This window comes from Notolepis coatsorum, assembly GCF_963971535.1.
Source record: "Notolepis coatsorum genome assembly, chromosome: 10".
NCBI lineage: Eukaryota > Metazoa > Chordata > Actinopteri > Aulopiformes > Paralepididae > Notolepis > Notolepis coatsorum.
Genome location: NC_140174.1, coordinates 19,560,607 through 19,581,092, shown reverse-complemented (window position 1 = coordinate 19,581,092; position 20,486 = coordinate 19,560,607). Strand labels below are relative to the sequence as shown.

Genomic DNA, 20,486 nt, shown 5'->3' with positions numbered 1-20,486 from the left:
TTGCAGTGTGGCAGCTCCCACCCTCTGGAACTCCCTCCCCGCAGAACTCCGCAACGCCCCAACTCTGGACTCATTAAAACTGCTCAAAACCCACCTCTTCAACTTGGCCTTTAACCCCTAATTTCTCACTTTGTATGTTGTGTCTGTCCACTATGTTTGTTACTTTTGTAATTTTTTCCCCCTATGTAAAGCGACCTTGGGTCTTTTGAAAGGCGCTATATAAAATGAAGTTATTATTATTATCTGCAATTTGTACCCTTGGTAAATAGCTAATGTTTGATAATGTTGATTTCAGAGAGTTGCTATATTTATAATTTGAAAACAGGCTTCAATAGAACTGACCCCAGCATCTGGCGCTGAGCAGAGCGTAGAGTGCTGCGTCTTCCTACACATCCTCCTTCTTTTATAGTTTCCTTGGCGGCTGACGGGAAATGTGATGCAGTGCATTCTAGAATGTTTCTGTTTGTTTCTGTTTTATTATTATAACAGTTTGTAAATTTTTTATTTTAAGATAAGATAAGTTATTTCTTTATTGATCCACCTTGGGGAAATGTGGGCATCATAGCAGCATGGGGGAAGGGAGGGGGGGGGGGTACAGGGATGGGCAGGGTAATAGTAGAAAGACTATAAATATAGCCAATACAATTAAAAATTACAATAAAAATACGAGAAACAGTGTAAACAATAGAATTAACCCTTTCACTGCCGCACTACCAAACTGTTAACCTTTCACTACCACACTACAGAAGGTTAACCCTTTCACTACCACACTACAGAAGGTTAACCTTTCACTACCACACTACAGAAGGTTAACCCTTTCCCTGCCACACAACAGCAGGTTAACGTTAGGTTATGACTATTATTATGACTGTTATTAGTGGTGACGCTCAGCGTCACTCATGCACTGTCCTCGCACGTGCACGCGCACTGAATAAAAGACCACAATGTACCTTTATATCCCAATATTTGTCTGACCACACCCCTATTAGCTTACCCATATAAGCAGGGGTGGGGCCACCCCCTCGCCTCCTTCCCAAGCTTTCACCACAAGGCGAGATCAAGGGCTGCAGCGGCGTCGGACGCCGAGCGTCACCACTACTAACAGAACTTGGTTATAGTCATAACCTAACGTTCTGTATCGTAGTGGCTCTCGCTCGGCGTCACTCATGCACAAGGGAGGCCGAGCGAGAGCCATCGGCCGACAAATACACCCCGCTGAAGGCCCCCCACAACCATCAGATCAGGGAGGACCGAGCCCCCCCGACCCCCCCTAATGGAGGGCACCCCCCCTATTGGAGGTTCCCGGGAGGGCGACGGACCCGACCGTGCGAAGAGGCACTCAAGCAACTCAACGCACAGGGTGAGCAGACCGTGGCCTGACCCCACGACTACACACACGCACAACCCGCATGCCACCCGGGAACGAACGGAGGGAACAACCTCGTTACTGCCCCCAGAATCACGGGGTCAAGGGCAAACCCAACCCCGTGGCAAGGCCGTAGCAGCGGAGCGCGAAGGAAGACCCAGACCCACTGAAGGGACTGGATCCCCTGGAAAACGGGGGCCCGGAGAGGTCAATGACGCCAGGCATCAAGACCCCACCAGGCGGTCACTTAGTGACACCGCCCCCCACATCGCCAGCGTATTCGGATAAGGCCCCTCCAAGAGCGGGCCCTTTCCCCCCAACAGCACACCGCCTGGCACACTGACCCTGCAGAACAGGCAGTCAGCATGGCCGTAAGCACACAAAAAAGGTTAACCAACGGAAGCAGGCAGCGCACCGGGGAAAACCAGGCAACAGGCTGTAACCTGAGCCTGGAGCACTGTGGACGAGACAGGCGCCAAAGGAGTCAGCTGAGAACAGCCCCCCCGGCGGAAGGGGCGTATGCTGGCGTTGTTGCATGACCAAGCCTCCATTTAAAAAAAAACCACCCAGAGGGGTTGAGGCAGAGAAGGCTGACATGATTGGCAGACGTCATGAACGTGCAGGGGCACCCTCAACCGGGTAACCCGGGAGTTGACACTGCTCCAACACACCAGGGAACCAACCACCTTGTCATTACCCAATGCGGTGGTTGTTCCTATAACCCCTCAAGAAAAAACTCCAAAACACACCTGCGGGTATACACCGGCTATACCGCAGTACAAGTGTTTCGGTTTTCAAAAAAGGGTTATCCCAGGCCTACGGGTCGACGAAACATTACTTCGGACCGGGCCCGGCAATACGAGAAGCACAGGGTCACCAGAGGAGGTCAAAGACCACCCCAACAGGCCCCTCTTCGCCATGCGTGAGAGAGGAGCGAAAAGAATGGAGAACCAGCCCCAAGCACACCGTACTTGGTATTCCCAGGCGGTCTCCCAACCAAGTACTAACCAGGACCAACCTGCGTAGCGGCCGAGATCTGACGAGATCGAGCGTGTACAGGTTGGCATGGCCGTAAGCCATTACGACAGTGCAGAGTACAAAATGTACCCAACCAGGGTCTCCATAGCGCTTAACCCTGTGACACCCGGACCGACCTGGCATTATTCCCCCTGAAAAAAGCCCAAGTCCCTCAGGGTACCAGAACAGCAGATCTGCATCCCCGGCGGACAACGGGTTTAACTGATCTGGACCAGCATGACCAGAACCAGTCCCGTGCCCTAACCACGCCGACATGCCTACTCCAGGAGAAGGGGCAGATAAGCGTGTTGATCTTAAACACGAAAAGAAGGCGCCACCCAGACGTTCGGTGCGAACCGCGCCCGGTGGCCCACCCCCAGGGCGTGAGACCCCTCTACATATGTTCAGATCCATTCCGTCATCATCCCCCAGATATGAACGAGAATCCGTCGACAACCAAAACAGGTCGTCGGAAGAGGAAAAACCTCCATCCCAGTTGCTTTATAAAAACGCTGTTTTAACCTCAAGCAACCAAGGCTTGCCAGTCATTCGCCTGATCTTCAACAGAACACCCCGAGCTAGCACTATGCGTGCGTCGGGACACAACCACATCAATGAACAGGCTATTTAGACCTGTCATTGAATCCCCAAGGCGCCCAGGGGAACGACAAGAGGGGTGCGATGCTTCCTAACTCCAACCTTTTTTAATAGAAAAGAAGGAAGCACCAACAGCATGTATCCCAGTCTACATAGCCGGGGGTACATTTTTTTTACGTTTTTACATTCCACCACCCTCCCATAGAGAGGAGACGGAAATCCCCAGAGAGACTTCCCACGCGAGCTGTACAGATTGAAAAGAATATATTGCACCTTGAGCCATGTAAAAGTTTGGTTTTAGGGCTCTCCGGGGAGGAGGCACTGAACCCATACACATTCAATAATCGAATTGAATCGAATACACACACAATAGAGTAGGACTCCTTCTTGAGGTTCCACTCACCTTGACAATCTGAGGAGGATGCTCTGTACTCTGAGGAGGCTCCCTCACATGGAAGGAGAGTCCTAACTCACAGAGAGCCCGAATAGGAGCTTCGTGAGGAGGAGCCCTGACCACCCCCCGAAACAGATCCATCATATGGACCCGAACAGCACACAGAAGTCCTACCAACAGAGACGCGCACAGTGACGTACTCTATGGCGGGGGAATTTCTGCGGTGCACACGCCCAATATTCCAGGGCGTGGGACCAGGAAACTCCCTCCCCCCCTCTTACCCTGTAACGTGCCGAACAGCAACGTGACAGGAACCTTGAAGGACAGGAGGTTTTAACCCCTGCCCATCAAAGAAGGGGAGAAAAGGATTACCTGTTCACCCCTTTACGACCCCACACCCATGATACGATGTAATGACAAAAAAGAGTATGACGCAGTCATAGTCAGCTCCATGAAGCGTCTAACAGCTTCACACAGCGCATGTGCTAACCTGCCATCTGATTTTTACTAAGGAAAAAACACAGAATAGAGAAGGCCCTCTCAAGAGCCCCGGTACCAGACTTACACATGTGCTTCTGTGGCCAACCCAACCCAGTTGTAGGTCGCACGACACACACAACCCTTTATCACCCACAAAAAATGGCAAAAACACTCTACAGAGGAACGCCGTTTTTCATAATGAGAGAATACATAATTCTCGAATAGTCTCGGCCACAGGCCTTGCTAAGCACACACGAAAAAGTGACCAAACAATCTTTTCTTTAGGAAAATATAGTTTCTCAAGCGGTTAGCACAACCCCAACAACTAAGCTAAGGGTTACATCGTATCCCTACCACACAGTGACACAATATAGTGTAACAACATGTCTGAGAGGAGGGTGAAGAAGTCAACACCCCTCCTACTTTACCCTCAATACGGCCAGTTAAACAGGTAAACCTGTTAATATGTGAACACACTGTTCATTGTCATTACAGGCTGAGAAAAGAATCATTCTTTACTCATATGTCACTAAGCATAGCTTTATAGGTTAGTTTAACCCCCTTAGTTGTGAGTACACGGTACATGAACACACAATGTGTCTCAACACAACAAACCAGATCATTTTCACATCTGTAACAAATAACCCGATTTGCATGGAGACCAGTGACAAGACAATTCACACATAACTCGCGTCGTATCATAAATGTAGTGCAGCAACACTCGTTTTGGAAGGTCTGGTCAGGACCCTTCCTACCGTGAGCGCAGATCAAGCGAAACTGCAGTCTCTAACAAGGCACCGTAGTAACACAGCCGTCCTGTGTTGTCGGCATGGGCAGCGTCGCCGCGCCATCCCACCGCTACGGTCCCCCTTGTTGACGCAGTCCTCGCCGGCTGGCCCCAGGGTAGGTTCGACTAACATCCTCTGTCAAAGATGACGTCGTAGTCAGAGTGTTTAAGCATGTTATAGTCTCAGAACGTTCAACAGTGTAGCATTAAGCTAACGGCCGCACTCGGCCGATAGCAGCAAGCTAACGTTACCTAGCCTAGTGACACAACAGGCTCCTGGTAAACACAGCGAGCTAACAGCTGACTGGCTAACACAGTAGGCCACAACTAGCATGCAAGCTAAGCAGCTATCACCTGAACTCGTACACAACGATATAACAAGTCACACTCAGACAGGCCGCCGTTCTGAAACCCTCCTCACCTTTTAAGAGAGAAGAGAAACGAGATGTTAACACAGTTTTACAACAGTGATTTTACCATCCGGCGGAGCCGGTACAATTCCCATCTGGGCTGTAGCCGACTTCAACATGGATTTTCCGATAACGATCATCCATGCTCACATTTCCTCGTTTAGGGTATACTCTCATTTGTATATGAAAGACGGGGCCTTATACGGTGACAGAGAAGTACCCACGCGTCCAGAGATCCTGGGATCACCAGTTACTGGTCGTGTGGCCCACTAGTTGCTATAATGGGCTTCAAACCAGGATCCTCTGCCGTCGCCTAAAGGCTGATCAAAGGACCCTAATCTGGGGCCGGTTTTCGTAAACATTGTCAGCTAGCCCACCATAGCACTAACAGACAAGTGGAGCTCGCAAGCAAAACATTACTCACCAACCTGGAACCCACCGCTTCTCACAACAGCGGCGCGTCCTACAGTCCAGCTGTGTCGCTGGAAGGTTTTACCGCAACCAGCCACAGCAAGGAGGACTGCAGTTGAGAGGCATGTAGCGGCATAAACTCCCAATACGAAACCCGACGGAGGTGTAGAATGATCATCATCTTCCAGACACTCCAGTACGAAGACAATATCGCCGTATTTTCTCGAATATAGTGAGAGAGAAAATAAAGATATGATGTCAACGTATCTCTTGTTTTCCAACTCTTCTCCTACTAACAACATCGTCAAGTGGGGATCTACCGAGGCACTTCCTTGTGGTGAAAGCGAGAAAGGAGGCGAGGGGGTGGCCCCACCCCTGCTTATATGGGTAAGCTGATAGGGGTGTGGTCAGACAAATATTGGGATATAAAGGTACATTGTGGTCTTTTATTCAGTGCGCATGCACGTGCGAGGACAGTGCATGAGTGATGCCAAGCGAGAGCCACTACGATACAGAACCCTTTCACTGCCGCACTACCAAACTGTTAACCTTTACTACCACACTACAGAAGGTTAACCCTTTCACTACCACACTACAGAAGGTTAACCTTTCACTACCACACTACAGAAGGTTAACCCTTTCACTGCCACACAACAGCAGGTTAACCCTTTCACTGCCACACAACAGCAGGTTAACCCTTTCACTGCCGCACTATCAAACTGTTAACCTTTCACTACCACACTACAGAAGATTAACCATTTCATTACCTCACTACAGAAGGTTAACCTTTCACTACCACACTACAGAAGGTTAACCCTTTCACTGCCACACAACAGCAGGTTAACCCTTTCACTGCCGCACTATCAAACTGTTAACCTTTCACTACCACACTACAGAAGATTAACCATTTCACTACCTCACTACAGAAGGTTCTGTATCACACTAGCTCCCGCTCAGCGTCTCATTGCATATATCTCGCTTCAGCATATATATACTGAATACATTTCAAAATGTACCTTTAAATGCCAGCATTCATCTGGCCACACCCCCATCCGCTTACCTACATAAGCAGGGGTGGTGCCACACACTCATCTCCTTCTCAAATTTCATCACAAGCAACGTGTTGCTCATATGCCCACTTGACGTGGAGAAAAATATTGGCTGACAATGTTTACGAGGAAAGGAAGAACAAGAGATACGTTGACATCATATCTTTATTTTCTCTCTCACTATTTTCGAGAAAATACGGCGATATTGTCTTCGTCACTGGAGTGTCTGGAAGATGGTGATCATTCTAAAATCCTCCACCGGTTTTCGTATTGGGAGCACGCCGCTGCATGCCTCTCAACTGCAGTTCCTTGCTGTGCTGGTTGCGGTAAAACCTTTCAGGACACAGCTGAACTGTAGGACACGCCGCTGTTGTGAGAAGCGGTGAGTTCCAGGTTGGTGAGTGATGTTTGCTAGTTGTTTGTTAGTGCTATGGGGGCTGGCTGACAATGTTTACGAACACCGGCCCCAGATTAAGGTCTTTTGTTCAGCCTCTTAGGCAACAGCGGAAGACCTTGATCTGAAGCCCATTATAGTTTAACTAGTGGGCCACGACCATTAACACTGGTGATCCCTGTGTTTTCTGGACGAGTGGATGTTTTCTCTGTCACCGTGTAGGCCCCATCTTTCATATCCAAATGAGAGTATTCCTTCACGAGGAAATTTGGGCATAGATGTTCGTTAGTTGAAGATCTGTGTTCAAGTCAGCTACAGGCCAGTTTGGTATTGTGCTGGCTCCGTCGGGTGTTGGTAAAATCACCGTTGTAAAACTGTGTTAACATCTTGTTTCTCTTTTCTCTTAAAAAGTGAGGAGGGTTTCAGAACGGCGGCCTGTCTGAGTGAGTGTTATATCATTGTGTACAAGTTCAGGTGATAGCTGCTTAGCTTACGTGCTAGTGGTGGCCAACTGTTAGCCAGTCAGCTGTTAGCTGCAGCGCTAGCCTGCTGTGATCACTAGGTGGCCTATCTGGGCTAGGCTAGGAAACGTTAGCTTGCTGCTATCGGCCGAGGCCCAGCGCGGGGTGGCTCCGGCCCCTTGCGCGCCGCCGCGGTTCCCAACTCCCCTCTCCCTCACGGGGAGAGGCGGGGGGGATTCGAAGTCTCCCCTCTGGTCGCGTGCGCCGTTCGCTCGGCGTCTCACGGGCAGGGGCGGTAGCGCCCGACGGTTAGAGCGGCCGTTAGCTTAATGCTACTCTGTTGAACGTGCTTTGATTATAACATGTTTTAAACACTCTTGACTACAACGTCATCTTTGACAGAGGATGTTCGTCGAACCTGCCCTGGGCCAGGACGGCAAGGACTGCGTCAACAAGGGGGACCGTAGCGACGGGATGGAGCGGCGACGCTGCCCAGATTGACAACACAGAACGGCTGTGTTTACTACGGTGCCTTGAGACTGCACTTCGCTTGATCTACGCTCCGGGTAGGCAAGGTCTGGACCAGACCTTGAGCACGTCTTCTTGCTTTCCCTTCTAAATGTTTTGTAAATAACGATGTTTTCCAAAACGAGTGTTGCTGCACTACATTTAGGATACGATGCGAGTTATGTGTGAATTGTCTTGTCACTGGTATTAGCTTCTCCATGCAAATAGGGTTGTTTATTACAGATGTGAAAATGATCTGGTTTGTTGTGTTGAGAAACATCATGTGTGTTTATATGTACCGTGTACTCACAACTAAGGGGGTTAACTAACCTATAAAGCTATGCTTAGTGACAAATGAGTAAAGAATGATTATTTTCTCAGCCTGTAATGACAATGAACAGTGTGTTCACATATTAACAGGTTTTCCTGTTTTAACTGGCCGTATTAAGGGTAAAGTAGGAGGATTGTGTTTCCCCCCGGTTCCCTGGGGACTTCTTCATCCTCCTCTCAGACATGTTGTTGCACTACATTGTGTCACTGTGTGGTAGGGATACGATGTAACCCTTAGCTTGATTGCTGAGGTTGTGCTAAAACAGCTGGAGAAACTTTATTTTCCTAAAAGAAAAGATTGTTTGGTCGCTTTCGTGTGTGCTTAGCAAGGCCTGTGGCCGATACTAATCGAGAATTATGTATTCTCTCATTATGAAAAACGGCGTTCCTCTGTAGAGTGTTTTTGCCATTTTTTGTAGGTGATGATGGGTTGTGTGTGTCATGTGACCTACAACTGGGTTGGACTGGCCACAGAAGCACATGTGTAAGTTTGGTACCGGGGCTCTTGGAGAGCCCTCTCTATTCTGTGTTTTTTCCTTAGTAAAAATCAGATAGCAGGTTAGCTCATGTGCTGTGTGAAGCTGTCAGACGCTTCATGGAGCTGACTATGACACTCTCTTTTTGTCATTACATCGTATCATGGGTGTGGGGTCGTAAAGGGGTGAACTGGTAACCTTTCCTCCCCCTTTTTTCTGTTGGTCAGGGGTAAACCCACCTGTCCTTCAAGGTTCCTGTCACGTTGCGGTTCGGCACGTTACAGGGTGAGGGGGGGGGGGGGGGGGGGGGGAGGGAGTTTCCTGGTCCCACGGCCTGGAATATTGGGCGTGTGCACCGCAGAAATTCCCCCGCCATAGAGTACGTCACTGTGCGCGTCTCTGTTGGTAGGACTTCCGTGTGCTGTTCAGGTCCATGTGATGGATCTGTTTCGGGGGTGGTCAGGGCTCCTCCTCACCAAGCTCCTATTCGGGCCTTCTGTGAGTTGGGACTCTCCTTCCATGTGAGGGAGCCTCCTTCAGAGTACAGAGCCTCCTCCTCAGATTGTCAAGGTGAGTGGACCCTCAAGAAGGAGTCCTACTCTATTGTGTATGTATTCGATTCAATTCGATTATTGAGTGTGTATGGGTTCAGTGCCTCCTCCCCGGAGAGCCCTAAAACCAATTTTTTACATGGCTCAAGGTGCAATATATTCTTTTCAATCTGTACAGCTCGCGTGGGAAGTCTCTCTGGGGATTCCCGTCTCCTTCCTTTTTTTTTTTTATTGATATTTTTGTACAAATCTTCCCATTGTTTACAGCATACCTTTTCACAGCATAATATGCAACATCCAAGATTCGCCTTTTTCATTTTTGTGACAACATACAAAACATGCAAGAGACTCATACAAATACACTAATAACTGACATGGAAATTAAAGAAGCACTTACAAAAAAAAAACATACTATACATTGTGCATATACATCCCTGATATATATATATATATATACGTCATACGTTACATGTAGACCGATCTACCTGCGAGCAGGTATGTGCTGCATCTTTTCTTTTCTTTTTTTCTTTTTTTTTTTTTCCCTTTTTTTCTTTTTTACGTTTCAGCTACGTATGTGTGTGTCTCCTATATACTTGTGTATCCCCCTATGTGTCAGTGAAAGCCTATATCTCAACTATGTGTATATGTAGGTGTATGTATGTCTATTTCCTATACATTAGTATGTGCATGTATGTGTGCCCCTGACGTGTATACCTTATCCTTGTGTATATGAGTGCGTGTAAGCCTATTATGTACACATATGAATATGTGTATCCTAGATATTTGTATGTGGCTATATCTGCGCACATGTGAGTGTGATAGAGACAGTGACCGTTCCATAGACAAACCATCCGGACATAAAATATATGTACATATATACATAATATATTATAGAGCACAAGTACCATCAGATCAAATCCCCTTTTTCATATTCATCCTTGATAATATTGTAATCCCATTTTACTCATTTGTCCTCAGATCGTTCAGTCAGGTGTAGAAAACTGTCCCATATCTCAGCGAAAATATCCTCTCTCCCTGCGACTCTATACGTCACCCTTTCATATGATGCTGTCCGAAACATTAGTTCCATCCATTCCTTAAAAGTAATATCAACAGGTGATTTCCAATGTCGTAATGCAATTCTACATCCTGATATCATGGCCATTCTATACCACATTCCCCGGTATTTAGGCAGCTTAATCCCTTTCGGTACTATACCCAAAACACATGCCATTGGGGCATTATTTATCTTCACATTCAGGACCTTACTTAGGAATATCACAATTTGATCCCACATTTTCCGGACCTTCTCACATTCGTACAACATGTGCAGTAAGGTGCCTGTCTCCTTCTCACATCTCCAGCAGATGTCACTGTCCCTTAATTTCAGTCTGGCCAGTTTACTAGGCGTCCAATAGCTTCTGTTCAGTACTTTGTAAAAAATAAGTTGTGATTGCGCCTCCCTAGAGAATTTACTCCATTTGGATATCAGTTTCTCCCATATTTCCTCAGTAATATCCTCATGTACATCGTTCTCCCAGCTCAATCTCAAACCCGCCAATTTGGGTGCATTGTATTCTCTTATAACATCATAAAATCTTGACGCACCGCCTTTCCTGCGCCATCCTTTATAGAATATTTCTTGAATTGCAGTAATTGGGCCGCACTTTGGTCCTCCTATTGATGACGATATACAATGTCTAATCTGTAGGAATTTATAAAAGTTTTTATTATCTATATCAAAATCCTCCTTAATATCCTCAAAAGGCAAAACCCCATCCTCCCCGGCTATATCACCTAGTACGTGTATCCCCCTTTTAACCCAATCGTCCCATATGACTGATTTCTTCCCAATCTTTAGTTTCTTATTATACCATATAGAGGCTCTCGTAGTTAAGTATGGGCTATCACCAGTCATTTTGTGCGATTGATTCCAAGTTTCCCTGATAAATGCCATCAAAGGGTTTTTGAGAGGTATAGGTCTGTCTGATTGTGTCAGGAAGGATTCCAGAGATGAGGGATATATCATTTCCTCCTCCATCCTGACCCAAGCAGGTGCCTCCTCCGACGAGTGATTCAGTTTGGAGAGCTGGGAGAGCGAGAATGCATAGTGATACCACCCTAGTTTAGGCAGGGATAAACCGCCATTTTCCTTTGCTGCATACATTTTGGCCCGTCCAAATAGCGGCCTTTTGCCCCCCCATAGATATACATTTATGACTTTGTCATACTGTTTGAGTAACTGGGTCGGGAGAGTCAGCGGCAACATATATAGGATATAGTTTAATTTGGGGGCTAGTATCATTTTCACTAGGTTTATCTTTCCCAGGAGGGACATATTCATTTTGGCCCAATTCTGGGTCAGAGCACTAATGTGTTCGATTATAGGGGCAATATTGGCTTGCATCAACTCTTTCAGACCTGGGATCAGCTTTATTCCTAGGTATATCAGCCCTGACGGCATCCATCTGTATTGCCACCCCCTTCTGATATCAGGGGGACAGCATTTAGAGAGAGGCATTGCTTCTGACTTGCTCCAGTTGATTGTGTACCCAGATATTTCGGAGAAGGACTCGATAACATTTCCAATGATCCCAACTGCTGTTCGGGGGTTGCTGGATACCAATAAGATATCGTCCGCATATAAAAATAATTTATGTTCTACCTGCCCCGCTATTATCCCTTTGATGTCCTGATTAGTCCTCAGTGCGATAGCAAGTGGTTCGAGGAAAAGCGCAAACATTTGGGGAGAAAGCGGAGAACCTTGCCTCGTCCCCCGCCCTAGGTTAAAGGGCGAGGACACGATCCCGTTGGTCAATACTGATGCCATCGGATTTGTGTATAACAGTTTTACCCACCCAGTGAACGATGGACCGAACCCGAAGCGCTCTAGCGTGTGAAATAAGAATGCAAATTCCACCTTATCAAAGGCCTTTTCGGCATCCAATGAGAAGGCCACTGTAGGTTCTATATCATTCCTTACCTTCCACATTATGTGTAGGAGTCTGCGGATATTATCAGCTGAGTTTCTCCCCTTCACAAAGCCCACTTGATCTGAATGCACCAAAGTTGGTAGTACATCTTCTATTCTATTCGCAAGTATCTTTGCCAATACTTTTTCTTCCAAATTGATCAGGGATATAGGTCTATAGCTTCCACAGCATTGAGGGTCTTTGCCCTTTTTCTGTAGTAATGTAATAGTGGCAGATCTCAAGCTAGTGGGCAATCCCCCCTTTATCAGTGAGTCCTCATATACTTTTAATAATCTCGGAGCGATTATATCACTGAATTGTTTGTAGAAATCGGGAGTAAACCCGTCGTCTCCTGGTGCTTTACCCAATTTAAGGCTGTTGATTGCCGCGTGTATTTCTTCTATCGAGACCCCCCCCTCCATTGATTTTACCTGTTGTTTCGATAATGACGGTAATTTGATTTTGTCGAAGAACGCGTCCATTTTTTGCTGATCCACCGCCTTCTGTGGGGTATATAAGTCCTGGTAGAAGCACCTGAAGACATTATTAATTTCCTTTTTGTCCGTAATAATCTTGTCATCTTTATTACGAATCGAGGATATAATATTCTGATTATGCATTTGTTTAACCCGATTCGCCAATATTTTACCCGCTCTCTCCCCTTGTTCATAATATCTTTGGTTGGTCCTAAATAACGCATATTCAGCCTTCTTTTGATATATGTTGTTCAATTCGTATTTGGATTTGCTTAGGTTCCTCCACGTTTCTGGGTCTGGTCTTTGGCTGTGCTGTTTCGAAAGTATTTTGATTTCCTCATCTAACGCTGTCATTTTTTGTTTCTCCGCCCTTTTTAGTATCGCACCGTATTGTATGAGTCGTCCTCTCATGTAAGCTTTACATGTGTCCCACATTATGCCACTATCATCTATTGACCCTTCATTAAGTTCCCAAAATTCCTTAAATATAGTTCTAATGTACGTACACGATCCTTCATCATTTAACATCAGGTTATTGAATCGCCATCTCCGAGATCGTTGCCCTTCTTCCATGGATGTGATCACTAAATCAACCGGAGCATGGTCAGATATTACAATGTTCCCTATCCCAGTACTTGCAACCTGTTCTACCAGTGCGCTAGAGATCAGGAAATAATCTATTCTAGAATATGAGGAATGTGGGTGAGAGTAAAACGTGTAGTCTCTTTCTTGTGGGTTCATAACCCTCCAAACATCCACTAGACCCAACTCCTCTATCAGAACACCAACCGCCAGTCTCCCTGTGTTGTCAGCGGTTTTGGGTTGGTATGATCTGTCTATCAAGGTGTTTCCAACCAAGTTGAAGTCCCCCCCTATGATTACGTTGCCATTCCCTATTTTCCTGATCACCTCACATACCTCATGGAAAAAGTCTGAGGACGACCCGTTGGGCGCATATATATTAGCTAAAGTAGTCCTCTGTCCCTCTAAATCAGCATCCAGTATAACCCATCTTCCCTCATCATGTGAGAAACTATTGTGTACCTTTAGGTCCAAGTTTTTTCTCACCAATATTGCCACCCCCCTCTTCCTAGAAGAGAACGTGCTATAGTATATTTGTCCCACCCAATCCCTTTTAAGCTTGGCCGACTCCTCCTCATCCAGGTGTGATTCCTGAATTAGTGCAATATCTGCCTTTTTTTGTTTCAAGAACGTCAATATCTTCTTTCTCTTAATGGGATGATGACATCCGTCTATATTCCAGGATATTATTTTAATCAGCCCCATATTTCTCGTAATGCATCTCCCCTGTGTAATCCATGACGTAGTCTAGTGCCTGAGACTGTGAAGATATATATACAATAGTATAGCATACAATGAAATAAAAAAGAACATATAAAAACATAAATATACTCCCCCCCCCCACATTTACCCAAGCTACGTTCGATATGACCCCAGATAGAACAGTCGTACCGAGGGTGAAATCGATACTCACCCATGCACCTTGGTCCCCCTCGACTAACAGAGGAGTGCATACGGCACGAGGCAGATTGCCCAAAACTGTGCCCCTATTATCTTGTAAACCCTGACGTAACGTATGGCTCACACTGTAATCTATATACAGTGCGATCAATTCAACTGAACTTGACAAAACGGTAACGTTTCCAACCATTAACATTTGTATATCTTTCAGATATATCTTGGTACATTGTAACTTCTATGACATAGCCATGATGGCCTGTGGTTCATTTCGTTATATTTTTCCCGTATCCATCCGGGATATTTCCCCTCCCATACTTTTATTATATTCTTCTATCCATTGCCCTCTATTTTCATTTCACATCTTTTTCTTTTTTCTTTTTATTATTTTTCTTTCTCTTTTCCAATCACTTTTTTTTTTTTTTTTTACTTATTTATTTTTCCCCTTTTTTGTCTTTTCCTCTATATACATATTGATATTTTTTGATGTTATTTACTCTATGACGATGCCCCCGTGACTTATCTGTATTCATGCGCTTCATGAACTTTATCTCAATTGTCCGCCTCCGACTGTCCCCGTCTGAATCCCTGTAGTTTCTCCCGGTATCCGTGATGACCATTGCCCTGCTGTGTGGGGCGTTCAGTCCCCGTCGTCTGCATGTCGTCCCCCGGTCCCCGTTTTCTTCCCATTGTCTGCCAGGTAGACAGCCGCATTATCTCTTCTCGGTCCGGGTCGGTAGTCGGGTTCACCACGGTGATCTTGAATCCACGCTTTGCCATATCCGCCGTCGCCTCCGCCGCGCTCTGGTACAGGCGTGTGCCATCCTCGTAGAATACCCTCATCTTCGCTGGATACGGTGTCTGGAACTTGAGATTCTTCTCCTTCATTATTCTCTTGGCCTCGGCATATTCTCCTCGCTTCTTCAGTATTTCAGTGGGGAAGTCATGGTCGACATAGAAGCGATCGTTGCCACATGAGATGTTCTTCTTCTGCCATGTTCGGCGTATTATCTCTTCCTTCATTTTGTAACTCCCAAACTTAACCACGATTGACCGTGGCTTCAGCTGTGGGTTGTTAGGCCTCGGGGCCAGTGCCCGGTGTGCTCTTTCGATACGAAGGTCCATGTCATGAGGCAGACCGAGGGCGTCTTTAAACAAGCCGTCTAGAAATCCATGCATGTCTTTCCCCTCTTTTTCCTCCGGGATACCATACACCCGCAGGTTCTCTCTCCTCGTCCTGCCCTCCTGGTCGAGTAGCTTAGCCTCCACGTCGGCCTGCCTCTGCATTAGCTTTTTTATTAAAACCGTCGCCGCATCCAGCACATTTTCATTTTCTCCGATTCTCCCCTCAGTTTCATCGAGCCTGTCGTTCATTTTGTTCATGTCATTTCTTATCTCCCGAAATTGACGCTCATTGTCTTTTCTGAAGTCTTTGAGCTCGTTGTATATGTTCAACAGCGTGGCTTCTTGTTCACAGTCATCGTCGCCATCTTTTCCTCCCGTTACTTCGTCATTCTCTGCCATTCCGTCGTCCTTTCCAGTTGTAATCGTGGTCGCCCTACGTCTCGTGATAGCCCCTTCTGTCATCCCTATTAAATATATACCCTGGTGTTTTTACTAAATGTTTCTCGGGGCTACATCATTTTGCTGTCGGGGAGCTCGCGAGTTAAGCAGCCATGTTCTTCCGCGGTCAGACCGGAAGTCTCCCGTCTCCTTCCTATGGGAGGGTGGTGGGATGTAAAAATGTGAACAATTTTTACCCCCGGCTGTGTAGACTGGGATACATACTGTTGGTGCTTCCTTCTTTTCTATTAAAAAAAGAGTTAGGAAGTGTCACACCCCTCTTGTCGTTCCGCTGGGCGCCTTGGGGATTCAATGACAGGTCTAAATAGCCTGTTCATTGATGTGGGTGTGTCCCAACGCACGTATAGTGCTAGCTCGCTATAAACAGGCGACTGACTGGCACGCCTTGGTTGCTTGAGGTTAAAACGGCGTTTTTATAAAGCAACTGGGATGGAGGTTTTTCCTCTTCCGACGACCTGGTTTGGTTATCGACAGATTCTCGTTCATATCTGGGGGATGATGACGGAATGGATCTGAACATATGTAGAGGGGTCTCACGCCCTGGGGGTGGGCCACCGGGCGCGGTTCGCCCGAACGTCTGGGTGGCGCCTTCTTTTCATGTTTAAGATCAACACGCATATCTGCCCCTTCTCCTGGAGTAGGCATGTCGGCGTGGTTAGGGCACGGGACTGGTTCTGGTCACGCTGGTCCGGATCAGTTCAACCCGTTGTCTGCCGGGGATGCAGATCTGCTGTTCTGGTACCCTGAGGGACTTGGGCTTTTTTCAGGGGGAAAAATGCCAGGTCGGTCCGGGTGTCACAGGGTTAAGCGCTATGGAGACCCTGGTTGGATACATTTTTTACTCAGCACTGTCGTAATGGCTTACGGCCATGCCAACCTGTACACGCTCGATCTCGTCAGATCTCGGCCGCTACACAGGTTGGTCCTGGTTAGTACTTGGTTGGGAGACCGCCTGGGAATACCAAGTACGGTGTGCTTGGGGCTGGTTCTCCATTCTTTTTCGCTCCTCTCTCACGCATGGCGAAGAGGGGCCTGTTGGGGTGGTCTTTGACCTCCTCTGGTGACCCTGTGCTTCCCGTATCGCCGGGCCCGGTCCAAAGTAAAGTTTCGTCGACCCGTAGGCCTGGGTTAACCCTTTTTTGAAAACTGAAACACTTGTACTGCGGTATAGCCGGTGTATACCCGCAGGTGTGTTTTGGAGTTTTTTTCTTGAGGGGTTATAGGAACAACCACCGTCTGTACCGAGAGGGTGGTTGATTCCCTGGTGTGTTGGAGCTGTGTCAACTCCCAGGTTATCCGGTTGAGTGTGCCCCTGCAGGTTCATGACGTCTGCCAATCATGTAAGCCTTCTCTGCATCGACCCCTCTGGGTGTTTTTTTTTTAGTGGAGGCTTTGTCATGGTGATCAACAACGCCAGCATACGCCCCTTCCGCCGGGGGGGGCTGTTTTCAGCTGACTCCTTTGGCGCCTGTCTCGTCCGCAGTGCTCCAGGCTCAGGTTACAGCCTGTTGCCTGGTTTCCCCGGTGCGCTGCCTGCTTCCGTTGGTTAACCTTTTTGAGTGCTTACGGCCATGCTGACTGCCTGTGTTTCAGAGTCAGTGTGCCAGGCGGTGTGCTATTGGGGGGAAAGGGCCCGCTCTTGGAGGGGCCTTATCCGAATACGCTGGCGATGTGGGGGGCGGTGTCACTAAGTGACCACCTGGTGGGGTCTTGATGCCTGGCGTCATTGACCTCTCCGGGCCCCCTTTTTCTAGGGGATCCAGTCCCTTCGGTGGGTCTGGGTCTTCCTTCGTGCTCCGCTGCTACAGCCTTGCCACGGGGTTGGGTTGCTCTTGACCCCGTGATTTTGGGGGCAGTAACGAGGTTTGTTCCTTCCGTTCGTTCCCGGGTGGCATGTGGGTTGTGCGTGTGTGTAGTCGTGGGGTCAAGCCACGGTCTGCTCACCCTGTGCGTTGAGTTGCTTGAGTTCCTCTTCGCACGGTCGGATCCGTCTCCCTCCCGTGAACCTCCAATAGGGGGGGTAACCTCCATTAGGGAGGGTCGGGGGGCTCGGTTCTCCCCGGTCTGATGGTTGTGGGGGGCCTCAGCGGGGTACATTTGTCGGGCTATGGCTCTCGCTCAGCCTCCCTTGTGCAGTATGATGCTGAGCGAGATCCATAACGGAACAGATTAACAGTCAACGCGGTTTCATTGCTGGGTTAAGTACTTCTATTCTATTCACATAATACGCTTACTTCATATATCTACTCCATTCACATATATGCCTACCACTTGTATCTATTGCTATGTCCGCCTACTACAATCTCATGAGCTGTCTAACGCCTGTCCCGTCTCCCTGTCTCCCTATGACTTGCTGTCCTGGAGTGTTGACCGGAGTGTTGGACGTCCCGTGACGAAGGCCGGGAGATTGCGACCCCCTCTGCGTGCCCCCCTGTCTCTGGAGGTCTCGTAGTGGTGACCGGAGTGCCGGATGTCCCGCGATGATGTCGGGGAGTTCGCGACCCTCTCTGCGCCACCCCCTATCTCCCTGTATCCGGCTGTCCCTGAGCAACGACCGGAGTGTTGAATGTCCCGTGACTAAGACGGGGAGGACGTGACCCTCTTTGCGCCGCCTCTGTGCCTCAAATAGATCTGCTATCAACTCTATCTTTAATCTTTCAAAATGTTCAGTTGCTATCGCTATTAGCTCTATCTTTAATCTTTCAAAATGTACAGTTGCTATTTCATGCACTCATCTGTGTTTCACCACACACATGAGTGCATGCTTACCAACTGTCCGTCTGCAACACTACTATCACCAACATCTAAGAAGGGAGATCCCCCCTTGAATGGCCCTTCTAAGGTTTCTCTCCTCCACACTGCCTGTGGAGCTTTTTTCCCTATTGTTAGGTTTTAGTGAGTTTTTCCTTACCTTCGCGTGGGGTATGTCTGGGAGTGCTTGCATTCTTTCATTTATTTGCATTCATCTAAAAATGTTTGGACCTTATGGTGTTCTTGTTCTGTTCTTGACTTATTGTTATGTTTTCTTCTTGACTTGTTTAAAGAAGACCTGTACGGCCCATGGGGACATTAACGTGTGTTGTCGGGCCCTATAAATAAATTTGATTTGATTTGAACAGAACGTAAGGTTATGTATATAACCCAGTTCTGTTAGTTATGGTGACGCTCAGCATCAGACGCCGCTGCGGCCCTTGATCTCGCCTTGTGGTGAAAGTTTGGGAAGGAGGCGAGTAGGTGACCACACACCTGCTTATGAAGGTAAGCGGATGGGGGTGTGGCCAGACGAATGTTGGGATGTAAAGGTACATGGTGGAATTCTTTATTCAGTGTTTATGCACGAAGTGAAGTACTGTGCAGTATGATGCTGAGCGTCACCATAACTAACAGAACTGGGTTATATACATAACCTTACGTTAACCTTTCACTACCACACTACAGAAGGTTAACCCTTTCACTGCCACACAACAGCAGGTTAACCCTTTCACTGCCACACTGCAGAAGGTTAACCTTTCACTACCACACTACAGAAGGTTAACCCTTTCACTGCCACACAACAGCAGGTTAACCCTTTCACTGCCACACTGCAGAAGGTTAACCCTTTACTATCACACTACCGACGGTAACCGAAGAAACGGTGTGAACATAGGTGCCTCACCTAGGTAACTGCCGTTGGTGAACATGTCGGAGTCCACGTGGAGGGTGGGGTGAGCTCCGGAGAGCCCTGAGTAAGACTTGTAGCCTCCCTTCCAGTCATAGGCGCCGACCGCTGCCGTGCGATATCCTCCCTGGTAAAGAGACGAGACGTTTCTGTTCACACATTGATTCATTCAATCTTTATTTCGACTTGAAATTCAGCATCGTATGAAGCGTCGTGTGAAGTAGGGCTGAGCCCAAATGTTCCAACGTTCGGACCTTCGTTCGTTACGTTGGCATTCGAATTCTAAATCAACATTCGAATACATTTTTTAATAAAATATTTTATATATATTTTTGTATGTGTCTATTCATTCTGTTTAAACCAATGGGGTTTTTATTCACAGTTGCAGATAAAGATTAGGCTACACTAATATTATAGTTTAAGTTTAAGTTTATTTGGATCCCTCCCCATTAGTCACAACAGTGATGGTGCTATAAACTGATGAGTTATATATTCATTAAAGAAAGTTGATTTAATAAAAAAAAAAAAAAAAACGAATTTAATCAGATTTTTTCAATCAACTTTATTCAAATTGAGGATTTAGTTTGAGGATATTTATAAAAAATAAAAAATAAATGATTTTTTTTTTACTCAAGTACTTTACACCCCTGAAAGCAGCGTTGTGGGAAGCAGCCATTACCTGCGGCCAGTACGCAGCGCTGAACCCCTCCTGAGCCATCTCCATCCTCCAGTCGCCACCCGTATGGGACCCTGCAACGACAAGATGGTGACGATAATGTGAATTCACGTGAATCAACCGCGTCTGTCACGTCGGCGCAGCATTGATACCATTTCCTGCGATTATACGACAGAGTGATGAACGCCATCTCCTCCATGGGCCTCACCCCCCGGCACGGGGCAAGGTCGGCCTGGCACAGCACCCCCTACTCAAAACATCTTCCCACGGGTATGATGCTGTATATACCGTAATATGTTTATTTATTCCTACCGTATATCTATCCACATCCGTCTGTACATACCTGCATATAATCATTGGTACATATCTGTAGATACTTTATATCTATATCTATACTAGTGCTGTCAGGTG

At 47.2% G+C, this 20,486-nt stretch overlaps 1 protein-coding gene across 1 annotated transcript in view; it reads right to left on the bottom strand.

Moving 5' to 3' along the window:
• The window catches only part of LOC311235480 (integrin alpha-M-like), a 134,699-nt gene that overhangs the window by 41,257 nt on the left and 72,956 nt on the right, over window positions 1-20,486 (bottom strand). The window contains exons 10-11 of the mRNA XM_084322943.1: window positions 20,079-20,149; window positions 19,397-19,526 (exon numbers count right to left, since the gene is read on the bottom strand). Coding sequence (XP_084179069.1) covers window positions 19,397-19,526; window positions 20,079-20,149 — 201 coding nt within the window. The remainder of the gene's footprint in view (window positions 1-19,396; window positions 19,527-20,078; window positions 20,150-20,486) is intronic.